At 67.0% G+C, this 23,844-nt stretch overlaps 2 protein-coding genes across 4 annotated transcripts; one reads left to right on the top strand and one right to left on the bottom strand.

Annotated features, from left to right (window-relative positions):
* The first annotated feature begins 668 nt into the window (after nt 1-668).
* Nucleotides 669-4,740, top strand: LOC133264089 (glycoprotein-N-acetylgalactosamine 3-beta-galactosyltransferase 1-B-like). Its single transcript, XM_061444003.1, has 5 exons — nt 669-715; nt 1,056-1,218; nt 1,800-2,461; nt 3,333-3,445; nt 4,633-4,740. Exons 1-5 carry the CDS (start codon nt 698-700, stop codon nt 4,661-4,663), a joined length of 987 nt encoding a protein of 328 aa, XP_061299987.1. The 5' UTR covers nt 669-697; the 3' UTR covers nt 4,664-4,740.
* Nucleotides 4,741-5,467: 727 nt separating this feature from the next.
* On the bottom strand, nt 5,468-23,773 carry AGAP2 (ArfGAP with GTPase domain, ankyrin repeat and PH domain 2). 3 transcript variants are annotated; one of them, XM_061444000.1, is made up of 19 exons: nt 18,733-20,190; nt 17,312-17,370; nt 17,083-17,170; nt 16,164-16,249; nt 15,946-16,087; nt 15,738-15,872; nt 15,008-15,129; nt 14,791-14,940; nt 14,286-14,366; nt 14,103-14,207; nt 12,901-13,042; nt 9,868-9,972; nt 8,906-9,046; nt 8,611-8,670; nt 8,292-8,443; nt 8,127-8,217; nt 7,252-7,474; nt 6,924-7,179; nt 5,470-5,712 (listed from the first exon to the last, which is right to left on the bottom strand). In XM_061444000.1, exons 1-19 carry the CDS (start codon nt 19,985-19,987, stop codon nt 5,500-5,502), a joined length of 3,606 nt encoding a protein of 1,201 aa, XP_061299984.1. In that variant the 5' UTR covers nt 19,988-20,190; the 3' UTR covers nt 5,470-5,499. The 3 variants fall into 3 exon arrangements, with proteins under 3 accessions (XP_061299985.1, XP_061299984.1, XP_061299986.1); XM_061444002.1 differs by lacking the exon at nt 18,733-20,190 and adding an exon at nt 23,583-23,773 and having other exon boundaries at nt 5,485-5,712; XM_061444001.1 differs by lacking the exon at nt 8,611-8,670 and having other exon boundaries at nt 5,468-5,712; nt 18,733-20,191.
* Between the last annotated feature and the right edge of the window lie 71 nt (nt 23,774-23,844).

Genomic DNA, 23,844 nt, shown 5'->3' with positions numbered 1-23,844 from the left:
CCCCCCCCCGGGCTCACCGAGGGCCTCGCTGGGTCCTAGTGCCCGCCCCATGGACTGGGCGCAAAGGGGAGGGCTTGTGGGCGCGCCGCAGCCAATCAGGATCAGGAGAGGGCGGGGGCTCGTCTGGTGCTGGCCAATGGGAGCGAGGAGGGGGCGGGTCAATGCCGGGACGCACCTGGTTCACCGGGACCCCTAGAACTGACCGGACCCACCGGGACCCCCCCGGGATCCAGGGCCCGTCCGCGACCTCGGCCCTACCCCACGGTGTCCCCATCCCTGGCCGTGGACTCCCCCGTGTGCGGCCACGCTCTCCCCATCCCGGGCCGTGGTTGCCCCGTACGTACCCCCCCCGGCTCGTGTCCCCACCACTGCCATTGCCCCCTGCACATCTGTGGGGTCCTCAACCACAACCATGCCCCCCACAATGTGGCCACTGTCCCCTCCCGAAGGGGCTGTAACGTGTGGCCCCCGAATGTCCCCGGCTCTTGGTGGCCACCATTGGGTGCTGGTGTCTGCAGGGGCTGGTTCGGGGACCAGGGACCCACAGCGGGGAGGGGATGGGTCCCTGGGTGCTGCCCTGACACTGACACCCCCCCCCCCCCCCCGGTCTCACCTCTTCCCCCCGCCCCCGTTTGGAGCCGTTGAGCCGGTTCCTTGTTCGGGTGCGTCTGAGCCACGTGGAGCCGTGGGCAGGGCCATGGGCAGCACCGGACAGGTACCGGGGGGACCCCCCAGGTGACCCCCTTGCGGCTCCGGGGACAGCCCCTGTTGTGGCTGTAACGAGATTGGGCTGGGCCGGGTCATGGGGGGGGTGTTTGGGGACACTCATGGGGCTGGGGGTGCTCAAATGGGGCTGAAAACTCGCGGGGGCTGGGGGGGAACCGGGGAGGGACCGGGGAAGGGAGGAAGGGGGGCACGGGTAAGGGGCCGGGAGGGATTGGGGGAGACAAAGGGGACACGGGGAGGGATTTGGGGGTCTCCGCAGGACAGGGAGCTGGTGGCGGGGGGGTTCTGTGGGTGCTCGGGGGGGTCCATCCCTGCCCTGTCCCCTGCAGCCCCCGAGGCGCCGCTGTGGGGCCGTGCGGGGCCCCTGGTTCCTGCTGGGCTTCGCCGTGGGGCTGGCGCTGGGGGGCAGCTTCCTGCGAGGCCTTGGGGGGCTGCAAGGCCCCCCAAGAGCCGAGGGTGCTCCCCCCCTGCGCAGCCTCCCCCCGCCCACAGGTGAGACCGGGGGGGGAACCCATGGGAGATAACGGGGGAGGGTTGCGGGAGGACAAGGTCCCGGAAGCAGGGACGGGCGCAGCCGGGGTGGTGGCGGTGACGTCCCCGTGTGGCACCGGGGAGGTGGCACCGAGGGACAAGGGAACGGCTTTACCCTGCCCGAGGGCAGACTGAGATGAGCTCTTAGGCAGAAGCTCTTCTCTGTGAGGGTGCTGAGGCGCTGGCACAGGGTGCCCAGAGAAGCTGTGGCTGCCCCATCCCTGGCAGTGCTCAAGGCCAGGTTGGACACAGGGGCTCGGAGCACCCTGCTCCAGTGGGAGGGGTCCCTGCCCGTGGCAGGGGTTGGGGCTGGAGGAGCTTCAAGGTCCCTCCCAACCCAAACCAACCCCTGTTTCTCTGGGGCTGGCAGTGGGAGCTCTGAGCCTGTGACGCATTTGGGATGTCCTGGATATGGTGGGAGCTCGGAGCTGGGGACCGGGATGGGGCAGTGGCCACAGGACATCCCTGCACTCAGAGGTGCCTACGGCACATCCAGCACACGGAGGTGTCCATGGCCCGCCCCAGCTCCCTCTCTCCCGCAGTGAACAGCAGCCTGGCACAGGCGCTGTACGAGCGGGTGCGTGTCCTGTGCTGGGTCATGACCAGCCCCAGCACCCTGGAGACCAGAGCCAGGCACGTGCAGGCGACCTGGGCCCGGCACTGCAACGTGGTGCTGTTCATGAGCTCCGCGCCAGAGCCGAGCCTCCCGGCCGTGGGGCTGCCCGTGGGGGAAGGTCGGCATCAGCTCTACTGGAAAACCATCCGCGCCTTCCAGTACGTGCACGAGCATCACCTGGACCAGGCCGATTGGTTCCTCAAGGCGGACGACGACACCTTCGTGGTGGTGGCCAACCTGCGCTGGCTCCTGGCCGGGCGCTCCCCGGAGGCCCCCCTGTACCTGGGGAAGCGCTTCAAGCCCTTCGTGCGCCAGGGCTACATGAGCGGGGGGGCCGGGTACGTGCTCAGCAAAGGGGCCCTGCGGCTCCTCGCAGCCGCCTTCGCCGCTGGGACCTGCACCCACAGCAGCCCCGTGGAGGACCTGGCGCTGGGGCAGTGCCTGGAGAAGCTCGGGGTGGCCGCGGGGGACTCCCGGGACTCCCAGGGACGGGAAACGTTCCACCCCTTCCCGCCGGAGCAGCACCTCACCCAGCCCCTGCCCCGCGACCGCTTCTACCCGCAGTACTCCTACTACCCCGTGCAGTGGGTGAGTAGGGCCCCGGCACACGAACCCATCCCATGCGGATCAGAGCGGGGGCACAGAGCCCCCCCCAGTCCCCTCTGAACCCGCAAGGTTCCCTCTGCACCCTCAAGTCTCCTCTGCACCCCCCCAGTCCCCTCTGCACCCCCAAGGTTCCCTCTGTACCCTCAAGTCTCCTCTGCACCCCCCCCAGTCCCCTCTGCACCCGCAAGGTTCCCTCTGCACCCTCAAGTCTCCTCTGCACCCTCAAGTCTCCTCTGCACCCCCAAGGTTCCCTCTGCACCCTCAAGTCTCCTCTGCACCCGCAAGGTTCCCTCTGCACCCTCAAGTCTCCTCTGCACCCTCAAGTCTCCTCTGCACCCCCAAGGTTCCCTCTGCACCCTCAAGTCTCCTCTGCACCCCCAAGGTTCCCTCTGCACCCTCAAGTCTCCTCTGCACCCTCAAGTCTCCTCTGCACCCCCAAGGTTCCCTCTGCACCCTCAAGTCTCCTCTGCACCCCCAAGGTTCCCTCTGCACCCTCAAGTCTCCTCTGCACCCTCAAGTCTCCTCTGCACCCGCAAGGCTCCCTCTGCACCCTCAAGTCTCCTCTGCACCCGCAAGGTTCCCTCTGCACCCTCGTCTCCTCTGCACCCCCCTAGTCCCCTCTGCACCCCCAAGGTTCCCTCTGCACCCTCAAGTCTCCTCTGCACCCCCCAGTCCCTCTGCAGCCTCAAGTCCCCTCCCATTTCATTTGCATAGAGGACAGGCCTCTCTTCTAATTCTCACCTACTCAAAGCTCCGCCCATTTAATTTGCATACAGACCACGCCCATTCTCCTGCACCCCCCCAATGCGTGTCCCGCCCCCTCAGACCACGCCCCCTCTGGCGCCCCCTGCAGGCCGCCGCGTGCTGCTCCGACCTCTCGGTCTCGTTCCACTACGTGGACGGGGTCCAGATGCACGCGCTGGAGTTCCTGACCCACCGGCTGCGGCCCTACGGATACCGGCACCGGTACCGGCCTGACCCCCCCTGACCCCCCCGGCACCGGTACCGGCCTGACCCCCCCTGACCCCCCCGGCACCGGCACCGGCCTGACCCCCCCTGACCCCCCCAGCACCGGCACCGGCCTGACCCCCCCTGACCCCCCCGGCACCGGCACCGGCCTGACCCCCCCTGACCCCCCCGGCACCGGCACCGGCCTGACCCCCCCTGACCCCCCCGGCACCGGCACCGGCCTGACCCCCTCTGACCCCCCCAGCACCGGCACCGGCCTGACCCCCCCTGACCCCCCCGGCACCGGCCTGACCCCCTCTGACCCCCCCGGCACCGGCCTGACCCCCCCTGACCCCCCCGGCACCGGCCTGACCCCCCCTGACCCCCCCGGCACCGGCACCGGCCTGACCCCCCTGACCCCCCCGGCACCGGTACCGGCCTGACCCCCTCTGACCCCCCCGGCACCGGTACCGGCCTGACCCCCCCGGCACCGGCACCGGCCTGACCCCCCTGACCCCCCCAGCACCGGCACCGGCCTGACCCCCCCTGACCCCCCCGGTACCGGCCTGACGCCCTAACCTCCCCCGGCACCAGCACAAACCCCCCTGACACCCCTCCCGGCACCGGTACCAACCTGACCCCGCTGACCCCCCCTAGCACCGGTACCGGCCTGACCGCCTGACCCCCCTTGACAACCCCCCAGCACCTGCACTGGCCTGACCCCCCCCCAGGCACCGGTACCAGCCTGACACCCTGACCCTCCACTGGTACTGGCATGAACCCACTGACTCCCCCTGACCCCCCCCCCGGCAATAGTACCGGCCTGACCCCCTAACTCCCCCGGCACCGGTACTGGCCTGATCCCCACTGACCCACCCCGGTACCGGCATGAACCCCCTCCAACCCCGCTTGACGCCCCCCAAAACCCTTCTAGCACCGATACAGGCCTGACCCCCTGACCCCACTGACCCACACCGGTACCGGTCCTGACCCCCCGAACCCCTTCCGGCACCGGTACCGGCCCCCCCATACACCCTAGCACCAGAACCCTCTTGGTCTCCAGCCCTAAGCCACGGGACAGCCCCAAGGCACAGCCCAACCACAGTCCTATTGCGGGACCCCCGCTCCCCATCCCGATCCCCCCGCGGTGCCACCGCAGGAGCCGCGCTCACAGCGCCAAATCCAACATTGTTACGTACTTACAGTTACAACCCGAAAACGCTGTACACGCCATGACACGCCACGGCACGCCAAGGCACGCTATGACACGCCACAGCACGCCACAGCATGCCATGACACGCCACAGCATGCCATGACACGCTATGACACGCCACAGCACGCCACAGCATGCCATGACACGCCACGACATGCCCTGGCACGCCATGACCTCCCTGGTCCCCCCGAGCCCCGGGGCCCTGGCTCAGTCCCACCGGCGCTGCCGGGGCGTCACAGCGAGGGGCACCCCTACATTCATGGGAGGGTCCCAGGGGTGGGGGCCACGGGGTGGGCCCCCTCCAGGCTCATGGGTGGGCCCCCAGGCCCATGGGTGCCCCTGGCACCACCCAACGGTGAAACGAAGCAATAAATTAAAGAGGATCCCAAGGGGACGGTGACAAAAGGGGGGCTGGGGGGGTCACAGGTTCGGGGGGGGTCTCAGGGCACAGTCGGGGGGGGGGGTTGTACAAAAGGGGCTGTAGAAAAGGGGGTCGGGGCTGCTCCTGTCACGGTGCCGGTGCCAGGGGAGGGGACTTGGGGTGGGGGACCCACGGAGAGGTGGGATGGGGGGGACAGGACCCACGTCAGTGGGGAGCCGTAGGCAGGATGACGTGAATGGGGTGACACGGGCGGTGTGACACGGCCAGCGCTGTCCCCATCGGTGCCCCACACCGAGACACCGGGAGGTGACCACGGTGCCACCAGCGCTGGGTGCTGGGACCTGGCACGGGCAGAGGGACAGGACCGGGAGAGCTCCCGGCAGGAGCCGTGTAATAAATAGAGCCCCAGGACAGCGAACCGGGGCCGGTGGCACCGGGGGCTGGTGGCGGCCCCCGCAGCCCGGGGGGGGGCCGTGGCTACACCAGTGCCGTGTGCGGCTCGCAGGGCCCGCAGCTGCTCCTGCGGCCGGTGCCGCCGGCGCTGTCGGTGCTGTCGGCGCTGTCGCCGGGCCCCTCTCCGGGGCAGCCGTGCTGCACCAGGATGTCCGCGCACTCCCGGCTGCCGGCGCGGCGCGCGTAGAACAGCGCCGTGTGCCCGCGGCCGTCCCGGGCCCGAGCGTCCGCTCCGTGCTGCGGGGACACGGGCGTCAGGGCCGCGCTCACCGGGAGGGGATCGGGGATGTGGAGATGGGGGATGCGGGGCTGGGGGATGCGGGGATGAGGGATGCGGGGAGGGGCGACGTGGGAATGGGGGATGTGGGGATGGGGGATGTGGGTATGGGGGATGCGGGGTTGAGGGATGCGGGGCTGGGGGATGTGGGGATGGGGGATGCGGGGAGGGGCGACGTGGGAATGGGGGATGTGGGGATGGGGGATGTGGGGATGTGAGGATGGGGGATGTGGGTATGGGGGATGCGGGGTTGAGGGATGCGGGGCTGGGGGATGTGGGGATGGGGGATGCGGGGAGGGGCGACGTGGGAATGGGGGATGTGGGGATGGGGGATGTGGGGATGTGAGGATGGGGGATGTGGGTATGGGGGATGCGGGGATGAGGGACGTGGGGATGGGGGACGTGGAGATGGGGGATGTGGGGATGGGGATGTGGGGATGGGGGATGCGGGGATGAGGGACGTGGGGATGGGGGATGTGGGGATGGGGGAGGTGGGGATGGGGGACGTGGAGATGGGGGATGTGGGGATGGGGGATGCGGGGATGAGGGACGTGGGGATGGGGGATGTGGGGATGGGGGAGGTGGGGATGGGGGACGTGGAGATGGGGGATGTGGGGATGGGGGATGCAAGGATGGGGGATGTGGGGATGGGGGACGGGGGGATGGGGGATGCAGGGATGTGAGGATGGGGGATGTGGGGATGGGGGACGTGGGGATGGGGGACGTGGAGATGGGGTACATGGGGATGGTGGATGCGGGGGTGGGCCTCTGGGGCTGCGGTTATCCCGAGGGACTTGCAGTTTGGGGGCGTTCTGTGGCTGAGCTGTGATGCCCATGGCCATGCCTTGTCCCACATGGGCACAGCACATTCCCCGTGGCCCCACCATATCCCCCATGGCCATGTCCTACATGGCCACTCCATGACCCCCATGATCACACCACATCCCCTATGGCCATCTCATGACCACACCACATCCCCTATGGCCATCCCATGACCACACCGCACACCCCTCCCTTGGCCACACCACGTCCCTCCTGGCCACACCATGCCCATGACTATGCCATGGTCCCCATGACCACCCCACATCCCACATCCCCCATGGCCATCCCACAACCCCCATCCCTCATAACCACCCATCCCACCCCCTTGCACCCCCTTGCCCCCACGTACCCAGAGCAGCAGCTGGGTGATGACCACCAGCCCCATGTCACAGGCCACGTGCAGCGCCGGGCGCCCGTCCCCATCTGCAGTGCTGACGTTGAGCTGCTCCTTCTTGCTGTGGGCCAGGAGCAGCAGCACCAGCTCCAGGTCCTTGTCCTGCACGGCGCGGAGGAGCTGCTCCCCCAGCGGCCCCTCGGCCTCCGGCAGCGGCGCCAGGAACAGCTTCTGCTCGTACTTAGCCCGGATCCAGGCCTCCCGCTCCTCCCTGCGGGCAGGGGCACAGCGCGTCACGGGCTGGGGAGGGGGGGTCCGGGTCCCGGGGGGGGGCAGCACCCACCGGGAGGACTCGGGGGTGGGTTTGCTGCGGCCCTGCGGGCTCTTCTCCCAGATGCTGTTGGCGGTGGCGTTGCCGATGGAGGTCAGCACGAGGGTCAGCTCCCGTGGCCAATCGTCCAGGTCCAGCGAGCGCACGCGCGAGAGGTGCGTGCCCAGGTTGCGGTGGATCCCCGAGCACTCGATGCAGATCAGGGCGCCCAGGTTCAGGCTGGCCCAGGTCGGGTCTGGGGGGGGGGGGCATGGAGATGGTTGGTGACACAATGGGGGCATCGCATCAACCTGGGAACCCCCCCCGGCTTGATGGCACCTGATGGAGCATGGCCCATGGCATTGGGTGGCCCATGGTGCCATGTGGCAATGGGGCTTCCTAGACCAGGCCTTTGGGTAACCCAATGGCATGACATGACCCATGGCATTGGTGGCCCATGGTGCTTCCTTGCCCAAGTTCTTGGTGGCATGAAATGGCCCATGGCATCCCATGGCATCCCATGGCACACGGTGGCTCCTCACCCAGGGCATTAGATGGCCCATGGTGGCACATAGCACATGATGCTTCCTTGCACACGTTGGCCCACTGGGTGGCCATGGTTGTGCATGGTGCTTCCTCACCCAGGGCATTAGATCGCCCATGGCATGACGTGGTCCAGAGCATGACATCATGTGGCACACAGTGCCCAGGACATTGGGTGTCCATCACACCATCACAGCACACCTCAACCTGTGGCTCTGCCACGTGGTACCAAGTGACCGATGGCTCCACACAGCACCATGAGAGCAGCGACACTGCACAGCCCCGGTGTCCTGTGTCACTGCGTCACCTCTGACCCCCCACGACTGCCCATGTCCCCCCACATCCCCAGCGACCCCAACACTCACTGGGTGCCCCACAGTCCACACAGAACGAGTTGCCGCGGGCATTGCGGATGGCCTGGATGGCCACGGCCTCACTCTGGCTGTCCATGCGCGCCTGCGGGGGGACATGGGGACAATGAGCGGCGCTGGTGACGTGGTGGCCCCCCCGTGGCCACTGCCAAGTCCCACCTTGTTCTTGCTGCTCTCGCAGCACTGGAGGCTAGCCAGGATCTGGCTCTCGATGGCCTGCACCCAGGCGTCACGCTCCTCGAAGCTGCTCGCCTCGAAGTGCCAGGTCTGCCCCGTGCTGGACACGATGAGGAACTCGAAGTTCTCCTCTTCTGCAGGAGCAAAAACCCAACGCCCCAAACCAACGGTGGGTGGTGGGGCAGGGGGGATCCAACCCCCTATGGGTGCCCCAGCGCCCACAGCACCCATAGGTCCGCAGCAGAGGATGGAGCAGGGCAGGAGGAGCAAGGGGGAGCCGGGGGGCAGGAGGAGCCGTTACCTGTTTTATACAGATTTCTTAAACTACCAAAGCTTTTTAGCTTCCACATTTTGCGCTTGGCTGTGGGAGGGTCCGGAGCAGCGGGGGCAGAGAGAGGAAAGGGGGGGACAGAGTCACCAGAGCAGAACCGCCAAGCCCCGAGGGACAGGGGACAGGGGACAGCGCGAGGGGTGCAGGGAGGGACAGAGCAAGTGGGGTTCAGCAGTGGTCGAGCATCCAGGGGCATCGTCCCCATGGATGCGGCAATGGGTCCGTGGGCATCCAGGGCCTGAGGGACCCACGGCCATGGCCTCACCTTCCGCCTGCCCGGCAGAGCCCTCCGTCTTGGACGGTGTCATCAGCTTCTTCCTCCGGTGCTTCTTCCTGTCCATGAGCGGCGACGGCGGCGGCTCCCGGCCCGCGCTGCCGGGGCTGGAGATGGCTTCGAAGGGGGCATCTGTGGAGACACCAACACCGATGGGTGCCAGGGACACCAGGACCACCAGGGCCAGCAGGGCCAAGGGGGTCACCGGGAGCCGAGGGCACCAGGACCACAGGAGGCACCACAATCACCAAGCGCACCAGGGTTGGTGACCATTGAAGCCACGAGGGTGGCCAGGTCCACCAGAAACACTGGGTTCTCCATGGTCACCAGGTTCACAACTGTCACTGGGGCCAGCAGAGCCACCAGGGTCACCAAACCCACCGGAGTCACTGGGGTCAACAGGGACATCAGAGGGTGACCCAGGTGCAAAAGAGCCACCGGGCTTTTCACCAGCAGCACCAGGACCCCTGGAACCACCAGGGTCACCAAACCCGCTGGGGTTGCTGAGCTAACCAAAGCCACCACATTCACCATGGAGTCCAAGATCACCAGGGCCACCAAGGGCTACCGGGTCTCGGGGTTTACCAGGTCCACGGGGTCACTGGAACCAACATGGGATGGGACAAGGGGACAGCAGGAAGGGACAAGGGGTCCCTGGTTCTATCCTGGGGTGGTGGCCGGGTCCATTGGGACAGGAGGTAGTAGTACAAGGGGGCAGGAGGGGGCGCAAGGGGGCAGGAGGGGGCACAAGGGGCAGGAGGGGGCACAAGGGGGCAGGAGGGGGCACAAGGGGCAGGAGGGGGCACAAGGGGGCAGGAGGGGGCACAAGGGGCAGGAGGGGGCACAAGGGGCAGGAGGGGGCACAAGGGGGCAGGAGGGGGCACAAGGGGCAGGAGGGGGCACAAGGGGGCAGGAGGGGGCAGGAGGGGGCAGGAGCTGTCACTGCCACTCACCGGAGCTGACTCTGGCGCTGGAGGCAGAGGCACAGCGCTGCAGGGACCGCTCGCCCTTACCCGGTACCTTCAGCCCTGGCTCAGGGGGGAGGCTGAGCCCCACGGCTGGGGGGGGGCACCAGTGACCCCCGGTCCTGCAGGACCACCCCATTTCCACCAGCACCCCCAGATCCTGCTGAACCCCCATTGCCACCAGCACCCTCAGTGCTGCTGAACCCCCATTGCCACCAGCACCCCCCATTGCTGCAGAACCTCCATTGCCACCAGCACCCCCATTGCTGCTGAGCCCCCATTGCCACCAGCACCCCCATTGCTGCTGAACCCCCATTTCCACCAGCACCCCCATTGTTGCTGAGCCCCCATTGCCACCAGCACCCTCAGTGCTGCTGAACGCCAACTGCCACCAGCACCCCCAGCACCTGCTGAACACTCAATGCCACCAGCACCCCCATTGCTGCTGAACCCCCATTTCCACCAACACCCCCATTGCTGCTGAGCCCCCATTGCCACCAGCACCCCCAGATCCTGCTGAACCCCCATTGCCACCAGCACCCTCAGTGCTGCTGAACCCCCATTGCCACCAGCACCCCCATTGCTGCTGAACCCCCATTTCCACCAACACCCCCATTGCTGCTGAGCCCCCATTGCCACCAGCACCCCCAGATCCTGCTGAACCCCCAATGCCACCAGCACCCTCAGTGCTGCTGAACCCCCATTGCCACAAGCACCGCCCATTGCTGCTGAGCCCCCATTACCACCAGCACCCTCAGTGCTGCTGAACCCCCATTGGCACCAACACCCCCATTGCTGCTGAACCCTCATTGGCACCAACACCCCCAGCTCCTGCTGAACCCCCATTGTCACCAGCACCCTCAGTGCTGCTGAGCCCCCATTGCCACCAACACCCCCATTGCTGCTGAACCCCCATTGCCACCAACACCCCCAGCTCCAGCTGAACCCCCATTGCCACCAGCACCCCAAGATCCTGCAGAACCCCCATTGCCACCAGCGCCCCCATTGCTGCTGAGCACCCATTGCCACCAGCACCCTCAGTGCTGCTGAGCACCCATTGCCACCAGCACCCCCATTGCAGCTGAACCCCCATTGCCACCAACACCCCCAGCTCCAGCTGAACCCCCATTGCCACCAGCACCCCAAGATCCTGCAGAACCCCCATTGCCACCAGCACCCTCAGTGCTGCTGAACCCCCATTGCCACCAGCGCCCCCATTGCTGCTGAGCCCCCATTGCCACCAGCACCCTCAGTGCTGCTGAGCCCCCATTGCCACCAGCGCCCCCATTGCTGCTGAGCCCCCATTGCCACCAGCACCCCCAGATTCTGCTGAACCCCCATTGCCACCAGCACCCTCAGTGCTGCTGAAGCCCCATTGCCACAAGCACCGCCCATTGCTGCTGAGCCCCCATTGCCACCAGCACCCTCAGTGCTGCTGAGCACCCATTGCCACCAGCACCCCCATTGCTGCTGAACCCTCATTGGCACCAACACCCCCAGCTCCTGCTGAACCCCCATTGCCACCAGCACCCTCAGTGCTGCTGAGCACCCATTGCCACCAACACCCCCATTGCTGCTGAACCCCCATTGCCACCAACACCCCCAGATCCAGCTGAACACCCATTGCCACCAGCACCCCAAGATCCTGCAGAACCCCCATTGCCACCAGCGCCCCCATTGCTGCTGAGCACCCATTGCCGCCAGCACCCTCAGTGCTGCTGAGCCCCCATTGCCACCAGCGCCCCCATTGCTGCTGAGCCCCCATTGCCACCAGCACCCCCATTGCTGCTGAGCCCCCATTGCCACCAGCACCCCCATTGCTGCTGAACCCCCATTGCCACCAGCGCCCCCATTGCTGCTGAGCCCCCATTGCCACCAGCACCCTCAGTGCTGCTGAGCACCCATTGCCACCAGCACCCCCATTGCTGCTGAACCCCCATTGCCACCAGCACCCCCAGCTCCTGCTGAACCCCCATTGCCACCAGCACCCCCATTGCTGCTGAGCCCCCATTGCCACCAGCACCCTCAGTGCTGCTGAGCCCCCATTGCCACCAGCGCCCCCATTGCTGCTGAGCCCCCATTGCCACCAGCACCCCCATTGCTGCTGAGCCCCCATTGCCACCAGCACCCCCATTGCTGCTGAACCCCCATTGCCACCAGCGCCCCCATTGCTGCTGAGCCCCCATTGCCACCAGCACCCTCAGTGCTGCTGAGCACCCATTGCCACCAGCACCCCCATTGCTGCTGAACCCCCATTGCCACCAGCACCCCCAGCTCCTGCTGAACCCCCATTGCCACCAGCACCCCCATTGCTGCTGAGCCCCCATTGCCACCAGCACCCTCAGTGCTGCTGAGCCCCCATTGCCACCAGCGCCCCCATTGCTGCTGAGCCCCCATTGCCACCAGCACCCCCATTGCTGCTGAGCCCCCATTGCCACCAGCACCCCCATTGCTGCTGAACCCCCATTGCCACCAGCGCCCCCATTGCTGCTGAGCCCCCATTGCCACCAGCACCCTCAGTGCTGCTGAGCACCCATTGCCACCAGCACCCCCATTGCTGCTGAACCCCCATTGCCACCAGCACCCCCAGCTCCTGCTGAACCCCCATTGCCACCAGCACCCCCATTGCTGCTGAGCCCCCATTGCCACCAGCACCCTCAGTGCTGCTGAGCACCCATTGCCACCAGCGCCCCCATTGCTGCTGAGCCCCCATTGCCACCAGCGCCCCCATTGCTGCTGAACCCCCATTGCCACCAGCGCCCCCATTGCTGCTGAGCCCCCATTGCCACCAGCACCCTCAGTGCTGCTGAACCCCCATTGCCACCAGCGCCCCCATTGCTGCTGAGCCCCCATTGCCACCAGCACCCCCATTGCTGCTGAGCCCCCATTGCCACCAGCACCCCCATTGCTGCTGAGCCCCCATTGCCACCAGCACCCCCATTGCTGCTGAGCCCCCATTGCCACCAGCACCCCCATTGCACCTGAATCCCGCCCCGGTCCCCGGGCTCCCCCCGCACTCACCCCCCCCCTCGTCCCGCAGGAGCCCGTTGGCGCTGGGGGCGGGGCCGCAGGCGGAGATCGCGCGGGGGGGGCGCTTCCCCGGGACCTTGACCGTGGTGCGGAGCAAATCCATCTCCTTCCCATGGGTGCTGTGCAGGTAATCCTGTATGGGACAGGAGAGGTGACACCGGGTCCCGTATGGGACAGGAGAGGTGACACCGGGTCCTGTATGGGACAGGAGAGGTGACACCGGGTCCTGTATGGGACAGGGGAGGTGACACCGGGTCCCGTATGGGACAGGAGAGGTGACACCGGGTCCTGTATGGGACAGGAGAGGTGACACCGGGTCCTGTATGGGACAGGGGAGGTGACACCGGGTCCTGTATGGGACAAGGAGGTGACACCGGGTCCTGTATGGGACAAGGAGGTGACACCGGGTCCCGTATGGGACAGGAGAGGTGACACCGGGTCCCGTATGGGACAGGGGAGGTGACACCGGGTCCCGTATGGGACAGGAGAGGGGACACCGGGTCCCGTATGGGACAAGGAGGTGACACCGGGTCCCGTATGGGACAGGAGAGGTGACACCGGGTCCCGTATGGGACAGGGGAGGTGACACCGGGTCCCGTATGGGACAAGGAGGTGACACCGGGTCCCGTATGGGACAGGGGAGGTGACACCGGGTCCCGTATGGGACAGGAGAGGTGACACCGGGTCCCGTATGGGACAGGGGAGGTGACACCGGGTCCCGTATGGGACAGGAGAGGTGACACCGGGTCCCGTATGGGACAGGGGAGGTGACACCGGGTCCCGTATGGGACAGGAGAGGTGACACCGGGTCCCGTATGGGACAGGAGAGGTGACACCGGGTCCCGTATGGGACAGGGGAGGTGACACCGGGTCCCGTATGGGACAGGAGAGGTGACACCGGGTCCCGTATGGGACAGGGGAGGTAACACCGGGTCCCGTATGGGACAGGAGAGGTGACACCGGGTCCCGTATGGGACAGGGGAGGTGACACCGGGTCCCGTATGGGACAGGGGAGGTGACACCGGGTCCCGTATGGGACAGGGGAGGTGACACCGGGTCCCGTATGGGACAGGGGAGGTGACACCGGGTCCCGTATGGGACAGGGGAGGTGACACCGGGTCCTGTATGGGACAGGGGAGGTGGCAGCGGTCCCGCAGGGGCCCGGGGCAGGCGCTGTGGCCGCGGGCACTCACATTCACGCTGGGGTGGTAGAGCAGGAGCCCGTTGCTGCTCAGGGTCACGTATTTCTTCTTCCACTCCTTGTTGAGGGAGTTGCCGCTGCGCTTCAGCAGGAAGCTCTGGGCAGGGACAGGGACAGGGGCAGCGCTGGCACCGGGGGGGGGACATCGCCGCTTCCCCCCGCGGCCAAAACCCACCTGCTTGATGGGCACCGGCACCGAGCGGGCGGTGCTGGGGCCCTCCAGGCTCCGCTTGTCCGTGTCGCTGCCGCGGCGAGTCTGTGGGGACAGGGGTGGGGATGGGGACAGGGGTGGGGATGGGGACAGGGACAGGAGACAGAACAGGTACAAGGAGAGGGATGGGGATGGGACAAGGACAGGGACAGAGAACGGGGACCGGGACAGGGACAGAGGATGGGGACAGGGGAATTGAACACATAAGGCCAGGGCACCCACCCCCGGTGGCACTGGGGTACCCAAATGCCTCCCTGTGCCACGCTGGGAAAATATGGGCGCCACATGGATGCCACATGCCCCCTGTGCTGCCAGAGCACCACGGTGAGGCACCCTAGATCCACGTGCCCCCCTGTGCCACCGCCCTGCCAAAAGGACACTATGGTGGCTATATGTCCCTTGTTGCCACCACCCTCCCAAGGGGACACTGAGGGGACCAAACGTCCCTGCTGGTGCCGCGGTCACTCACGGCGAAGAGGCTGGTGCGGCGCTTGGCCCCGCGGTGCAGGGAGCTGGGGGTGCCGGGGACCACGGGGGTGTCGCTGCGCAGGTCCCGGTGGGTGACGTTGGGGGTGGAGGGCAGCGAGGACGAGTAATCACTGGTGTGGCCATTGCTGGTCTGGGGGCACAGTGGGGTCAGAGCCACCACCGGAGCCCCATGGCCAGGGGTGGGTAATGGGGGGTACCTGGCCAGGGTGGGAGCCCCCGAGTGGGGTGGAGGCAGCTGAGTGGCTGGGGGAGCTGGGCAGGGACTTGCAGGAGGCCACGAGCTGCTGCTGCTTCCTCAGCGCCACCACCTTCTGTGCCACTGCTCCAAGAGCCTCGTGTCAGGTGGGATGTGGGACATGGGACATGGCACCGAGACCCCAGCCACCACCATGGTCCCATCCCACCTCCACCACCACCATGGTCCCATCAAACCTCCATCACCACCATGGTCCCATCCCACCTCCATCACCACCATGGTCCCATCCCACCTCCATCACCACCATGGTCCCATCCCACCTCCACCACCACCATGGTCCCATCCCACCTCCATCACCACCATGGTCCCATCCCACCTCCACCACCACCATGGTCCCATCAAACCTCCACCACCACCATGGTCCCATCAAACCTCCACCACCACCATGGTCCCATCACACCTCCATCACCAGCCATGGTCCCATCCCACCTCCATCACCACCATGGTGCCATCACACCTCCATCACTGCTATGGTCCCATCACACCTCCACTCAACTATGGTCCCCATTCCACCTCCATCACCAGCCATGGTCCCGTCACACCTCCATCACCAGGCATGGTCCCATCCCCCCTCCACTGCAGCCATGGTCCCCATCCCACCTCCATCACCACCATGGTCCCATCCCACCTCCCTCCACCGCCCCCGTCCCCCCGGCACACTGGGCACCCACCCTCGGTGAAGACCCTGTCCACGTTGAGGCCGTACGTGGCGCAGGTCTCGTAGTAGAGGCAGCGCCTCATGTCCCCGCAGAGCGCGCGGGCGCGGGCGTCCTCCACCACGCGTGGGCTGGAGGAGCTGATCTTGTCTGTGGGGAGCAGCGGTGAGGGGGGGTTGTCCCCTCCCCATGCCGGCCCCATGGGGGTCCCCCCCCGGCTCACCCTGGGTGCCCACCAGCGCCAGGGCCACCTCAGCGGCGCCCCGGTGGGTGACGAGCAGCTCGTGGAGCTTCACCACCTCCTGGAAGCTGCCTTCGCTCTCCAGGCTGAACACGAAGATGACGGCGTCGGCCCAGCTGGCAAACTGGGGAGGGGGGGACACGAAGAGGGGGTCAGAGCCTGGCCCCGCTGCTGGACCCCCCGGCCCGGCCCACACCCACCTCTGGGTCCGGGGGTCCTCCTTCCTCCCGGATGAGCAGGAGGTGGCTCTGGCCATCAACCGTCACCTCACGCTTGAACTGGCCACCTGAGGCAGGGAGAAAGCAGGGAACCCACGCTGAGCTGCACCCATGGCCTGAGGCCCAATGGGCTGGAGCACCCCACGGCCATGAGCACCCTATGGCCATGAGCACCCCACGGCCATGAGCACCCCATGGCCACGAGCACCCCACAGCCATGAGCACCCTATGGCCATGAGCAGCCCACGGCCATGAGCACCCTATGGCCATGAGCAGCCCACGGCCATGAGCACCCGATGGCCATGAGCAGCCCACGGCCATGAGCACCCGATGGCCATGAGCAGCCCACGGCCATGAGCACCCGATGGCCATGAGCACCCCAGGGCCTTGAGCACCCAGTGACCATGAGCACTCCATGGCCTTGAATACCCCATGGGCTGGAGAACCCCATGGCTCTGAGCACCCGATAGCCATGAACACCCCACAGCCTTGAGCAACTCAACGGCCATGAGCACTACACGGGTTGGAGCACTTCATAGCCTTAAGCATTCCATGGCCTTGAGTACCCCATGGCCATGCCCAACAGTATGGTTTTGACTGTCCTCTTGTCCATACTCAGAACCATAGCCTTGTCCATCCCATAGTCATGGACTAAGTTCAGGCCATGGTCATGCCCAACCCTGTGACCATGCTCAGCTCCATGATCGTAGTCCATCCCTACGGCCTTGTACATCCCATGGCCAAGCTCAAGCTCATGATCATGCTCAGCTCTACTAGGACCATGTCCATCCCCATGGCCATGTCCATCCTCACAGCCATGTCCAGCACCACAGCCATTGCTGTGTCCACCCCCATGGCCATGTCCACCCCCATGGCCATGGCCATCCCCACGGCCACTCACTCTCGGTGGGCTCCAGGCCCACATAGGAGCCGGTGAGGAAGCGATGGACAAGTGCAGACTTCCCACTCCTGCTACTGCCCAGGACACCCTGGGGACAGAGCAGAGGAGGTGTCAGGGTGCTCATGGGGACAGGGACACAGGGACACGGGGACAGGGACATGGGGACAGGAGCATGGGGACACAGAGACACAGGGACATGGGGACAGGGGCATGGGGACATGGTACCCACCAAGCGGATCTCAGGGATGGAGCGACCCAGGGTCCATTCCTGGCTGTTGACCAGAGCCTCTGTGGGGCAGGAGAAGGGTGGGACGGTGCCACCAGCCCCAGGCTGGGCCAGGCCACCCCCCACCCGTGCCGCGGCACCGGCAGCAGCCGTGGGCAGCACCCGCCGTCACCAGGCAACGCACCGGGGGCGGCGGAGACGTGACGTGATGTGCGGGGACAGGGACATGGAGCCCGGCACGGGATGGGGATGGGGATGGGAATGGGGTGGGAATGGGGGTGAAGCGTGTCAGGAGGACATGGCCTGGCACAGGGAGATGATGGGCACCAGGACACGATGAGCACCAGGATGTGTCGTACCATGAGGACACAACAGGCACCAGGACGCAATGTGGCACCAGTACGTGGCCTGGCACAGGATGTTGATGGGTGCCAAGCGGCAACACAGCATGAGGGCGCAGAACCAGGACATGATGGGCACCAGGACACGATGGCACAACGATGTGGTGTGGCAAGAAAACATAGCGTGGCATGAGGACCCAATGGGCATCAGGACACGATGGCACCAAGATGCAGCATGGCACGAGGGCACAATGGGTTTCAGGCCACGATGGGCACCGGGACACGGTGCTGCACGTGACGGGCACGAGGACGTGACGGCTGCGGCGCACATGACGACATGGGAGGCACGAGGCCGTGGCGTGACACGGGGACGCGAGGAGCACGAGGAATCGGCACCCGCTGGGCACGAGGATGCACCCAGCCCCGCGCACGAGGACATGGCGCGAGGACACAGCGTGACACGAGCATGCGGCGGCGCACGAGGATGTTCCCTGTGTCCCCCCCCAGCCCCTGGGCGCCATCAGAAGGGAAACTGAGGCCGGGCAAAGGCAGAAGGTGCCTTCCTTTCCTGTGCCTCAGTTTCCCCGGTACAGGCAGGGTCAACCTGCTCCTGTCCCCCCATGCACCCCATGGCACCAGGGGGACAGACGGACACAGGCAGAGGATGGATGGACATGCGATAGGTGTCACAGATGGCGGGGAGATGGACGGACGGATGCCAGCACAGGAGGACGCATGAGGATTGAGCCCCACAGAGCCACCACAGTGGGGAAACTGAGGCACAAGGGCCCCATGGCACCTGAGGCCGCTTAGGGGTGGCCTTGACTTGCTGTGTCCCCAGCCCTCAGCCATGGGGCGCAGACGGGTCCCAGCCCCGTACAATCCCCCTCCCATCCCCACAACCCCTCCTCAGCCCCATTGCACCCATTCCCACCCCACCCAGCTCCCCCAGGGACACCGAGGTGCTGCCCCACAGCCCACGGCAGGGCCGGCCCATGGGATCCGCACACCCCTCCCCATCGCACGGCGCTCACCGGGGGCCGCGGGGAAACTGAGGCACGTCCCGGACCGCCCGGTACTCACGGGGGGGGGCCCAGGGGGGCGCGGGGGGGGGCGCGGGGCTCTTGGCGAAGATGCCGCTGATGAACTTGAGCATCTTGCGGTCGCGGGTGGAGGCTCGGCCGCCTTCGCGCCCCCGTTTGAGCCCCGTCTCGGTACCGGCGGCACCGGGGGCCGCAGCGGGAGCCGGGACCGGAGTCAGCCCCCCCGCTACCGGGGGCAGGTCGCTGTAATCCAGGGTCTTGCTTTTGCCTTTGTGAGGGGAGAAGCGACCCCGTCCCGGCGGCCTCGGCCCCGCCTCAGGTCCCGCTTTGCCCCCCGCGGCTTTGGGCCGCCCCTTGCCCTCGCCCTCGGGCCACGAGAGGCGGCTGCCCCCGGCCCCGCTCGCGGTCGCCTTCAGGGGCCCTTTGGTCGCCTTCAGAGGCTCCCCGGGGGTCGCCACTTTGAACGGCTTCGTCCCGGTCAAGCGGAGCCGGCGGGGCCCGGCCGAGGGGTGCGGGGAGGACACGGGGTGCGGGGGGGGTTTGGCCAGCTCCGGGGTCACCTCGGGGCACCCCCACGTTGCCTGGGCCAGCAGCGGGGGCCGCGGGGTCGCCAGGGCCGGGGGGGGCCGCCCCCGCTCCCCTGTGGCCTCCAAGGTGCCCTTGGACCCCCCTCGCGGGGTGAGGTCTGGTTTTGGGGGTACAGCGGGGGGCAGGGAGGCCGCGGGGGGTTTTGGGGGTACGGCGGGGGGCGGCGGGAGCGCAGTCGGGTCCGGTTTGGGAGGGACAAGCGGGGGTTGGGGGGGGGGAAGAGACGCCGGGTCGGGTTTGGGGGGTACAACCGGAGGGGGGGGCAGCAGGGTCGGGTCGGGTTTTGGGGGTACAACGGGGGGGGTGGAGGTGGGAGAACGGGGCCGGCGGGAGGCGGCGGCGGCGGCGGGGCGGGGAGGGGGGGCCGAGGCCTCGGTGGTGGGCACCGGGCCCGGGCTGGGGGTGCGGGGGCTGCCGGGGGGGGCCGCAGCGTCGGGGGGGCCGGTTGTACTTATCCAAAGAGCGTCCTGGCGCTGGAAGAGCCGCTCGGGCCGCTTCGTTCTGCCGCCGCCACCGGGATCCTCGGGGCGGGCGGCATCAACCGGCCTCCCCCCGGGGCGGGGGGACCCATCGCTGCCCCCCCCCGCCGCCGCCGCCGCCGCCGCCGGCTCCGGTTCTCCCGGCGCTGCCGCCACCGACTCGAGCTTGACGAGGGTGAGGGAGATGAGGAAGGTTGTGCGGCGCTGGAGGCCGCTGGTCCTGCTCATGGGTGCGGGCAGGGACACCCCCCCCGGCCCGGGCAGGCGGCGAAGCCCCCCCCTCGCTGTCCCTGTCCCCGTCGCTGTGTATCCGCGTCCCCCCCCCCGTTCCCGGTGTTCCCGGTTCGCTGGAGGATGCTCGGCGCCGTCCCCACCCCCGGCCCTGCCTCCCCGAAGCCTTTCCCCGCTCCTCGCCCGCCCCCGGAGGGGTTGGAACCGACACCGCCCCCCCCCACCGAACAAACCCCCCCCCCCATAACAACCCCCCCACCCAACAGAGCAAACCCCTCCCGGAGCGCGCAACCCTCTCCCCTGGTTAAAGACCCGGGGGCACCGTGGGGGGCCCCCCCCCAAGCATGGGCGCGGATGTGGGGGTCCGGGGGGGGGGAGTTATAGGGTGGGGGGAATCTGTTGGGATGGGGGTGGGGGGGAGAGGGGGCATCGAGGGGCACGGGGGGTTATGGGAGGTGTGTGGGGGGGTGATGGGGAGGTATGGGGGGGCTATAGGGGAGTTGTGGTGCGATTATGGGGGCTATGGGGGGGGGCTATGGAGCGATTATGGGGGGACTATGGAGGTGTTGTGGGGTCCCTGTTTGGGGGGTCCCGTGGGGGTCCCCACAACACGATCCCGGCCGCAGCCTCCCTTTTCCCGTCATGTTTTTAGCATCAACCTCCCTCTCCCCACTCCCGCATCCCGTTATCCCGTTGCCGTGGCAGCGGCGGGGCCAGGGATGGAGCCCTACGGGCGGTCCCCAGCGGTTCCCCCCCCATCCCGGTCTATGTTTCCCCCCCCCCCCGGGGGTGCTGAGTTTCGGGGGTCGTTCCCCCCCCCCTCCGCTGCCTTCCCTCCCCCCTTGTTACTGCCACATTCCCGCTGCTCGTGACAGAACCGGGAGCGTCTCCCCAGCAACGCGCCCACGGCACCACCGGGATGGATGGATGAGGGGGGGGCACTCCTTGATCCCCCTCCTTGTCCCTCCCTGTCACTAGGGGGGTGACACGTGATCCCCTCACAGCCCCCCCCATAGTGCCAGTGTTGCCCCCCTCCCATTCCCAGTCCATTCCAGTCCCTCCCAGTGCCCCCCTGCAGTCTTCAGGAGACAGGCTGGGTGCCCCCCCATCACCCATGGGTGGCTCTTGTGTGTCTCCCCCCAACTATGGGGGCGTCACGGCGAGTCTGACACCACCACCCCCCCCCAAACCAGTCACATCCCCATCGACATCCCCAGGTCCTGCTGCCCCTGTTGCTGCCCTGCTGCCCCGTTGGGGCTGAGGGGGAGGTCAGAAGCACCCACAGCAGGTGACAGCTGGTCCCTGCGGTGGGGGTGCTGGGGTGGGGGGGTCCCTGTGCCCCCCTATCCGTGGGTACCACTTTCTGGGTGCTTAGCAACGAGGCATCCCCCTGCTTCTTGTTGCCATGGCAACAGTGCTGGGGAGATGCCAGCACACACGGGGGGGGGGGCGTGCAGGGATGCAGAGGGGGGACACAGGGATGTGGAGTGGGGGCACAAGGATGGGAGGCACAAGAACTGGGGGACACGGGGATGGGGGCACACAGATGTGTGTGTTGGGGGTGGAACCAGCACCCAAGTCCCTGGGGACACCATCCCATTGGACACCCACCAATGGGGACCATGGGATGGGAGAGCATCCCCCCACCCACAGCACCTCCATGGGGCCCTCCAGAATCAGGGCCCTCCCCACATCCCCCCCCGGGTGCTGCCCCCCCCCCCCCCCCCGAGTTGAGGAAACGGCCCCAACGTCACCGACCGCAGCCCCGGACTGAGGCACCGGAAACCAGCAAAGGCGGCAGCAGGAGGAGGCAGGGGAGGGGCTGGGGACCCCCAAACCCACTCTCCCCAGCTCTGACCCCTTCAACATGTCCCCAAGTGGGTCCTGGGGGGTACTGGGGATCCCCAGCCCTGGGCAGCGTCAAGGGAGGGAACCAGGACCCCACAGTTTGTGAGGGCCCTGAGGGGAGTTGGGGGTCACAGGGACCCCCCTGTGTGCATGGATACCTGCCCAGGGTTCGGTGTGGGGCAGGGAGGACCGGTGTCATGAGCTGTCCGGATGCCCATCATCCAGCCACCATCCTCCTGCCCACCCAGCATCATCCATTCCTCTGTCCTTCTGTCCATCCAACCATCAAACCGCCACCCCCCCCAGCCCTCCATCTGCCCATCTCACCAGCCCCCATCTCTCTGTGTATGCATTCATCCCTCCATCCCTCTGTCCATCCCTCCATCCATCCCGCAGCTCATCCCTCCCTCCCTCCCTCCCTCCCTCCCTCTATTCCTCCCTTCAGCCACCTGACCACCTGCCTGTTCTATCCATCTGTCCGTCCATCCATCCATCCATCCATCCATCCATCACCCCTCCGTCCATGCCTCCATCCATCCGTCTGTCCCAACACTCATCCCTCTGTTATCCACTGTGCATCCCTCTGTCCATCCACCCTGCTGTCCATCCATCTGTTCATCCACACATCCTTTGTCCCTCGATCCATCCCTCCATCCATCCATCCCTCCATCCCTCCCTCTCTCCATCCATCCATCCATCCATCCATGTATGTATGTCTCCCTCCATCCATCTGGTCATCCACCCCCCTGTCCATTCACACATCCATCATCCCACTGTTCATCCCTCTGTCTATCCCCCTGTACATCCATCCGTCCATCCATCTATCCATCCATCCACCCATCCATCCATCCATCCATCCATCCATCCATCCATCCATCCATCCATCCATCCATCCCAACATCCATCTTATCCACCTCCTGCCCATCCCTCCTGTGTTCACTCACACATGCACCCATCATCACTTCATCCATCCCCCTGTCCATCCATCAGTCCATCCCCCTGTCCATCTGTCTGTGCACCCATGTGTCCCTCCATCCATCCTTCCACCCCTCTGTCCGTCCACCTGTCCATACACACATCCACCCATCCATCGTCCCCCTGTCTATCCCCCTGTCCATCCCCATGTCCATCCCCCTGTCTATCCCCCTGTCCACCCCCATGTCCATCCCCCTGTCCATCCCCCTGTCCATCCCCCTGTCTATCCCCCTGTCCATCCCCATGTCCATCCCCCTGTCCATCCCCATGCCTATTCCCATGTCCATCCCCCTGTCTATCCCCCTGTCCATCCCCCTGTCCATCCCCCTGTCCATCCCCATGTCCATCCCCCTGTCCAGCCCCCTGTCCATCCCCATGTCCATCCCCCTGTCCATCCCCATGCCTATTCCCATGTCTATCCCCCTGTCCATCCCCCTGTCCACCCCCCTGTCCATCCCCCTGTCCATCCCCATGTCCATCCCCATGTCCATCCCCATGTCCACCCCCATGTCCATCCCCCTGTCCATCCCCCTGTCCATCCCCCTGTCCATCCCCATGTCCATCCCCATGTCCATCCCCATGTCCACCCCCATGTCCATCCCCCTGTCCATCCCCAAGTCCATCCCCATGTGAATCCCCCTGTCCATCCCCATGTCTATTCCCATGTCCATCCCCATGTCCACCCCCCTGTCCACCCCCCTGTTCTCTCCATCCTCTGTCCCCCCACCCCTCCCTCCCTCGCCCCCGCTGTCCCCCCGTGTCCCGGCACCTCGGAGGTCGCGCGCTGCCGCCGCCAGCGCCCGCCGCAGCCGGGGCTCGGTCACGGCCTCCACGAGCGCCACGAGCGCGTTGAGGCTCCGCTTGGCCTCCTCGTGCCGCCGCACCTCGGCGCGGATGGCGGCGAGCGCCCGGCCCCGCGCCCCGCTCATGGCACCCGCGGGGCTGCGGCGGCCCCGGCCCGGCCCCGCGCATCCGGCCCCGCGCTTCCTGCGGGACGCGGCGCCTGCAACGAGCCCGGACACGCCACGGCC

Source organism: Pezoporus flaviventris, unplaced genomic scaffold (assembly GCF_033815535.1).
Source record: "Pezoporus flaviventris isolate CSIRO_AGI_PZ_B2104156 unplaced genomic scaffold, CSIRO_AGI_Pfla_v1 ptg000592l, whole genome shotgun sequence".
Taxonomy (NCBI): domain Eukaryota; kingdom Metazoa; phylum Chordata; class Aves; order Psittaciformes; family Psittacidae; genus Pezoporus; species Pezoporus flaviventris.
The sequence above is the reverse complement of the archived record's forward strand: the minus strand, read 5'-3'. Positions and strand labels throughout refer to the sequence as shown.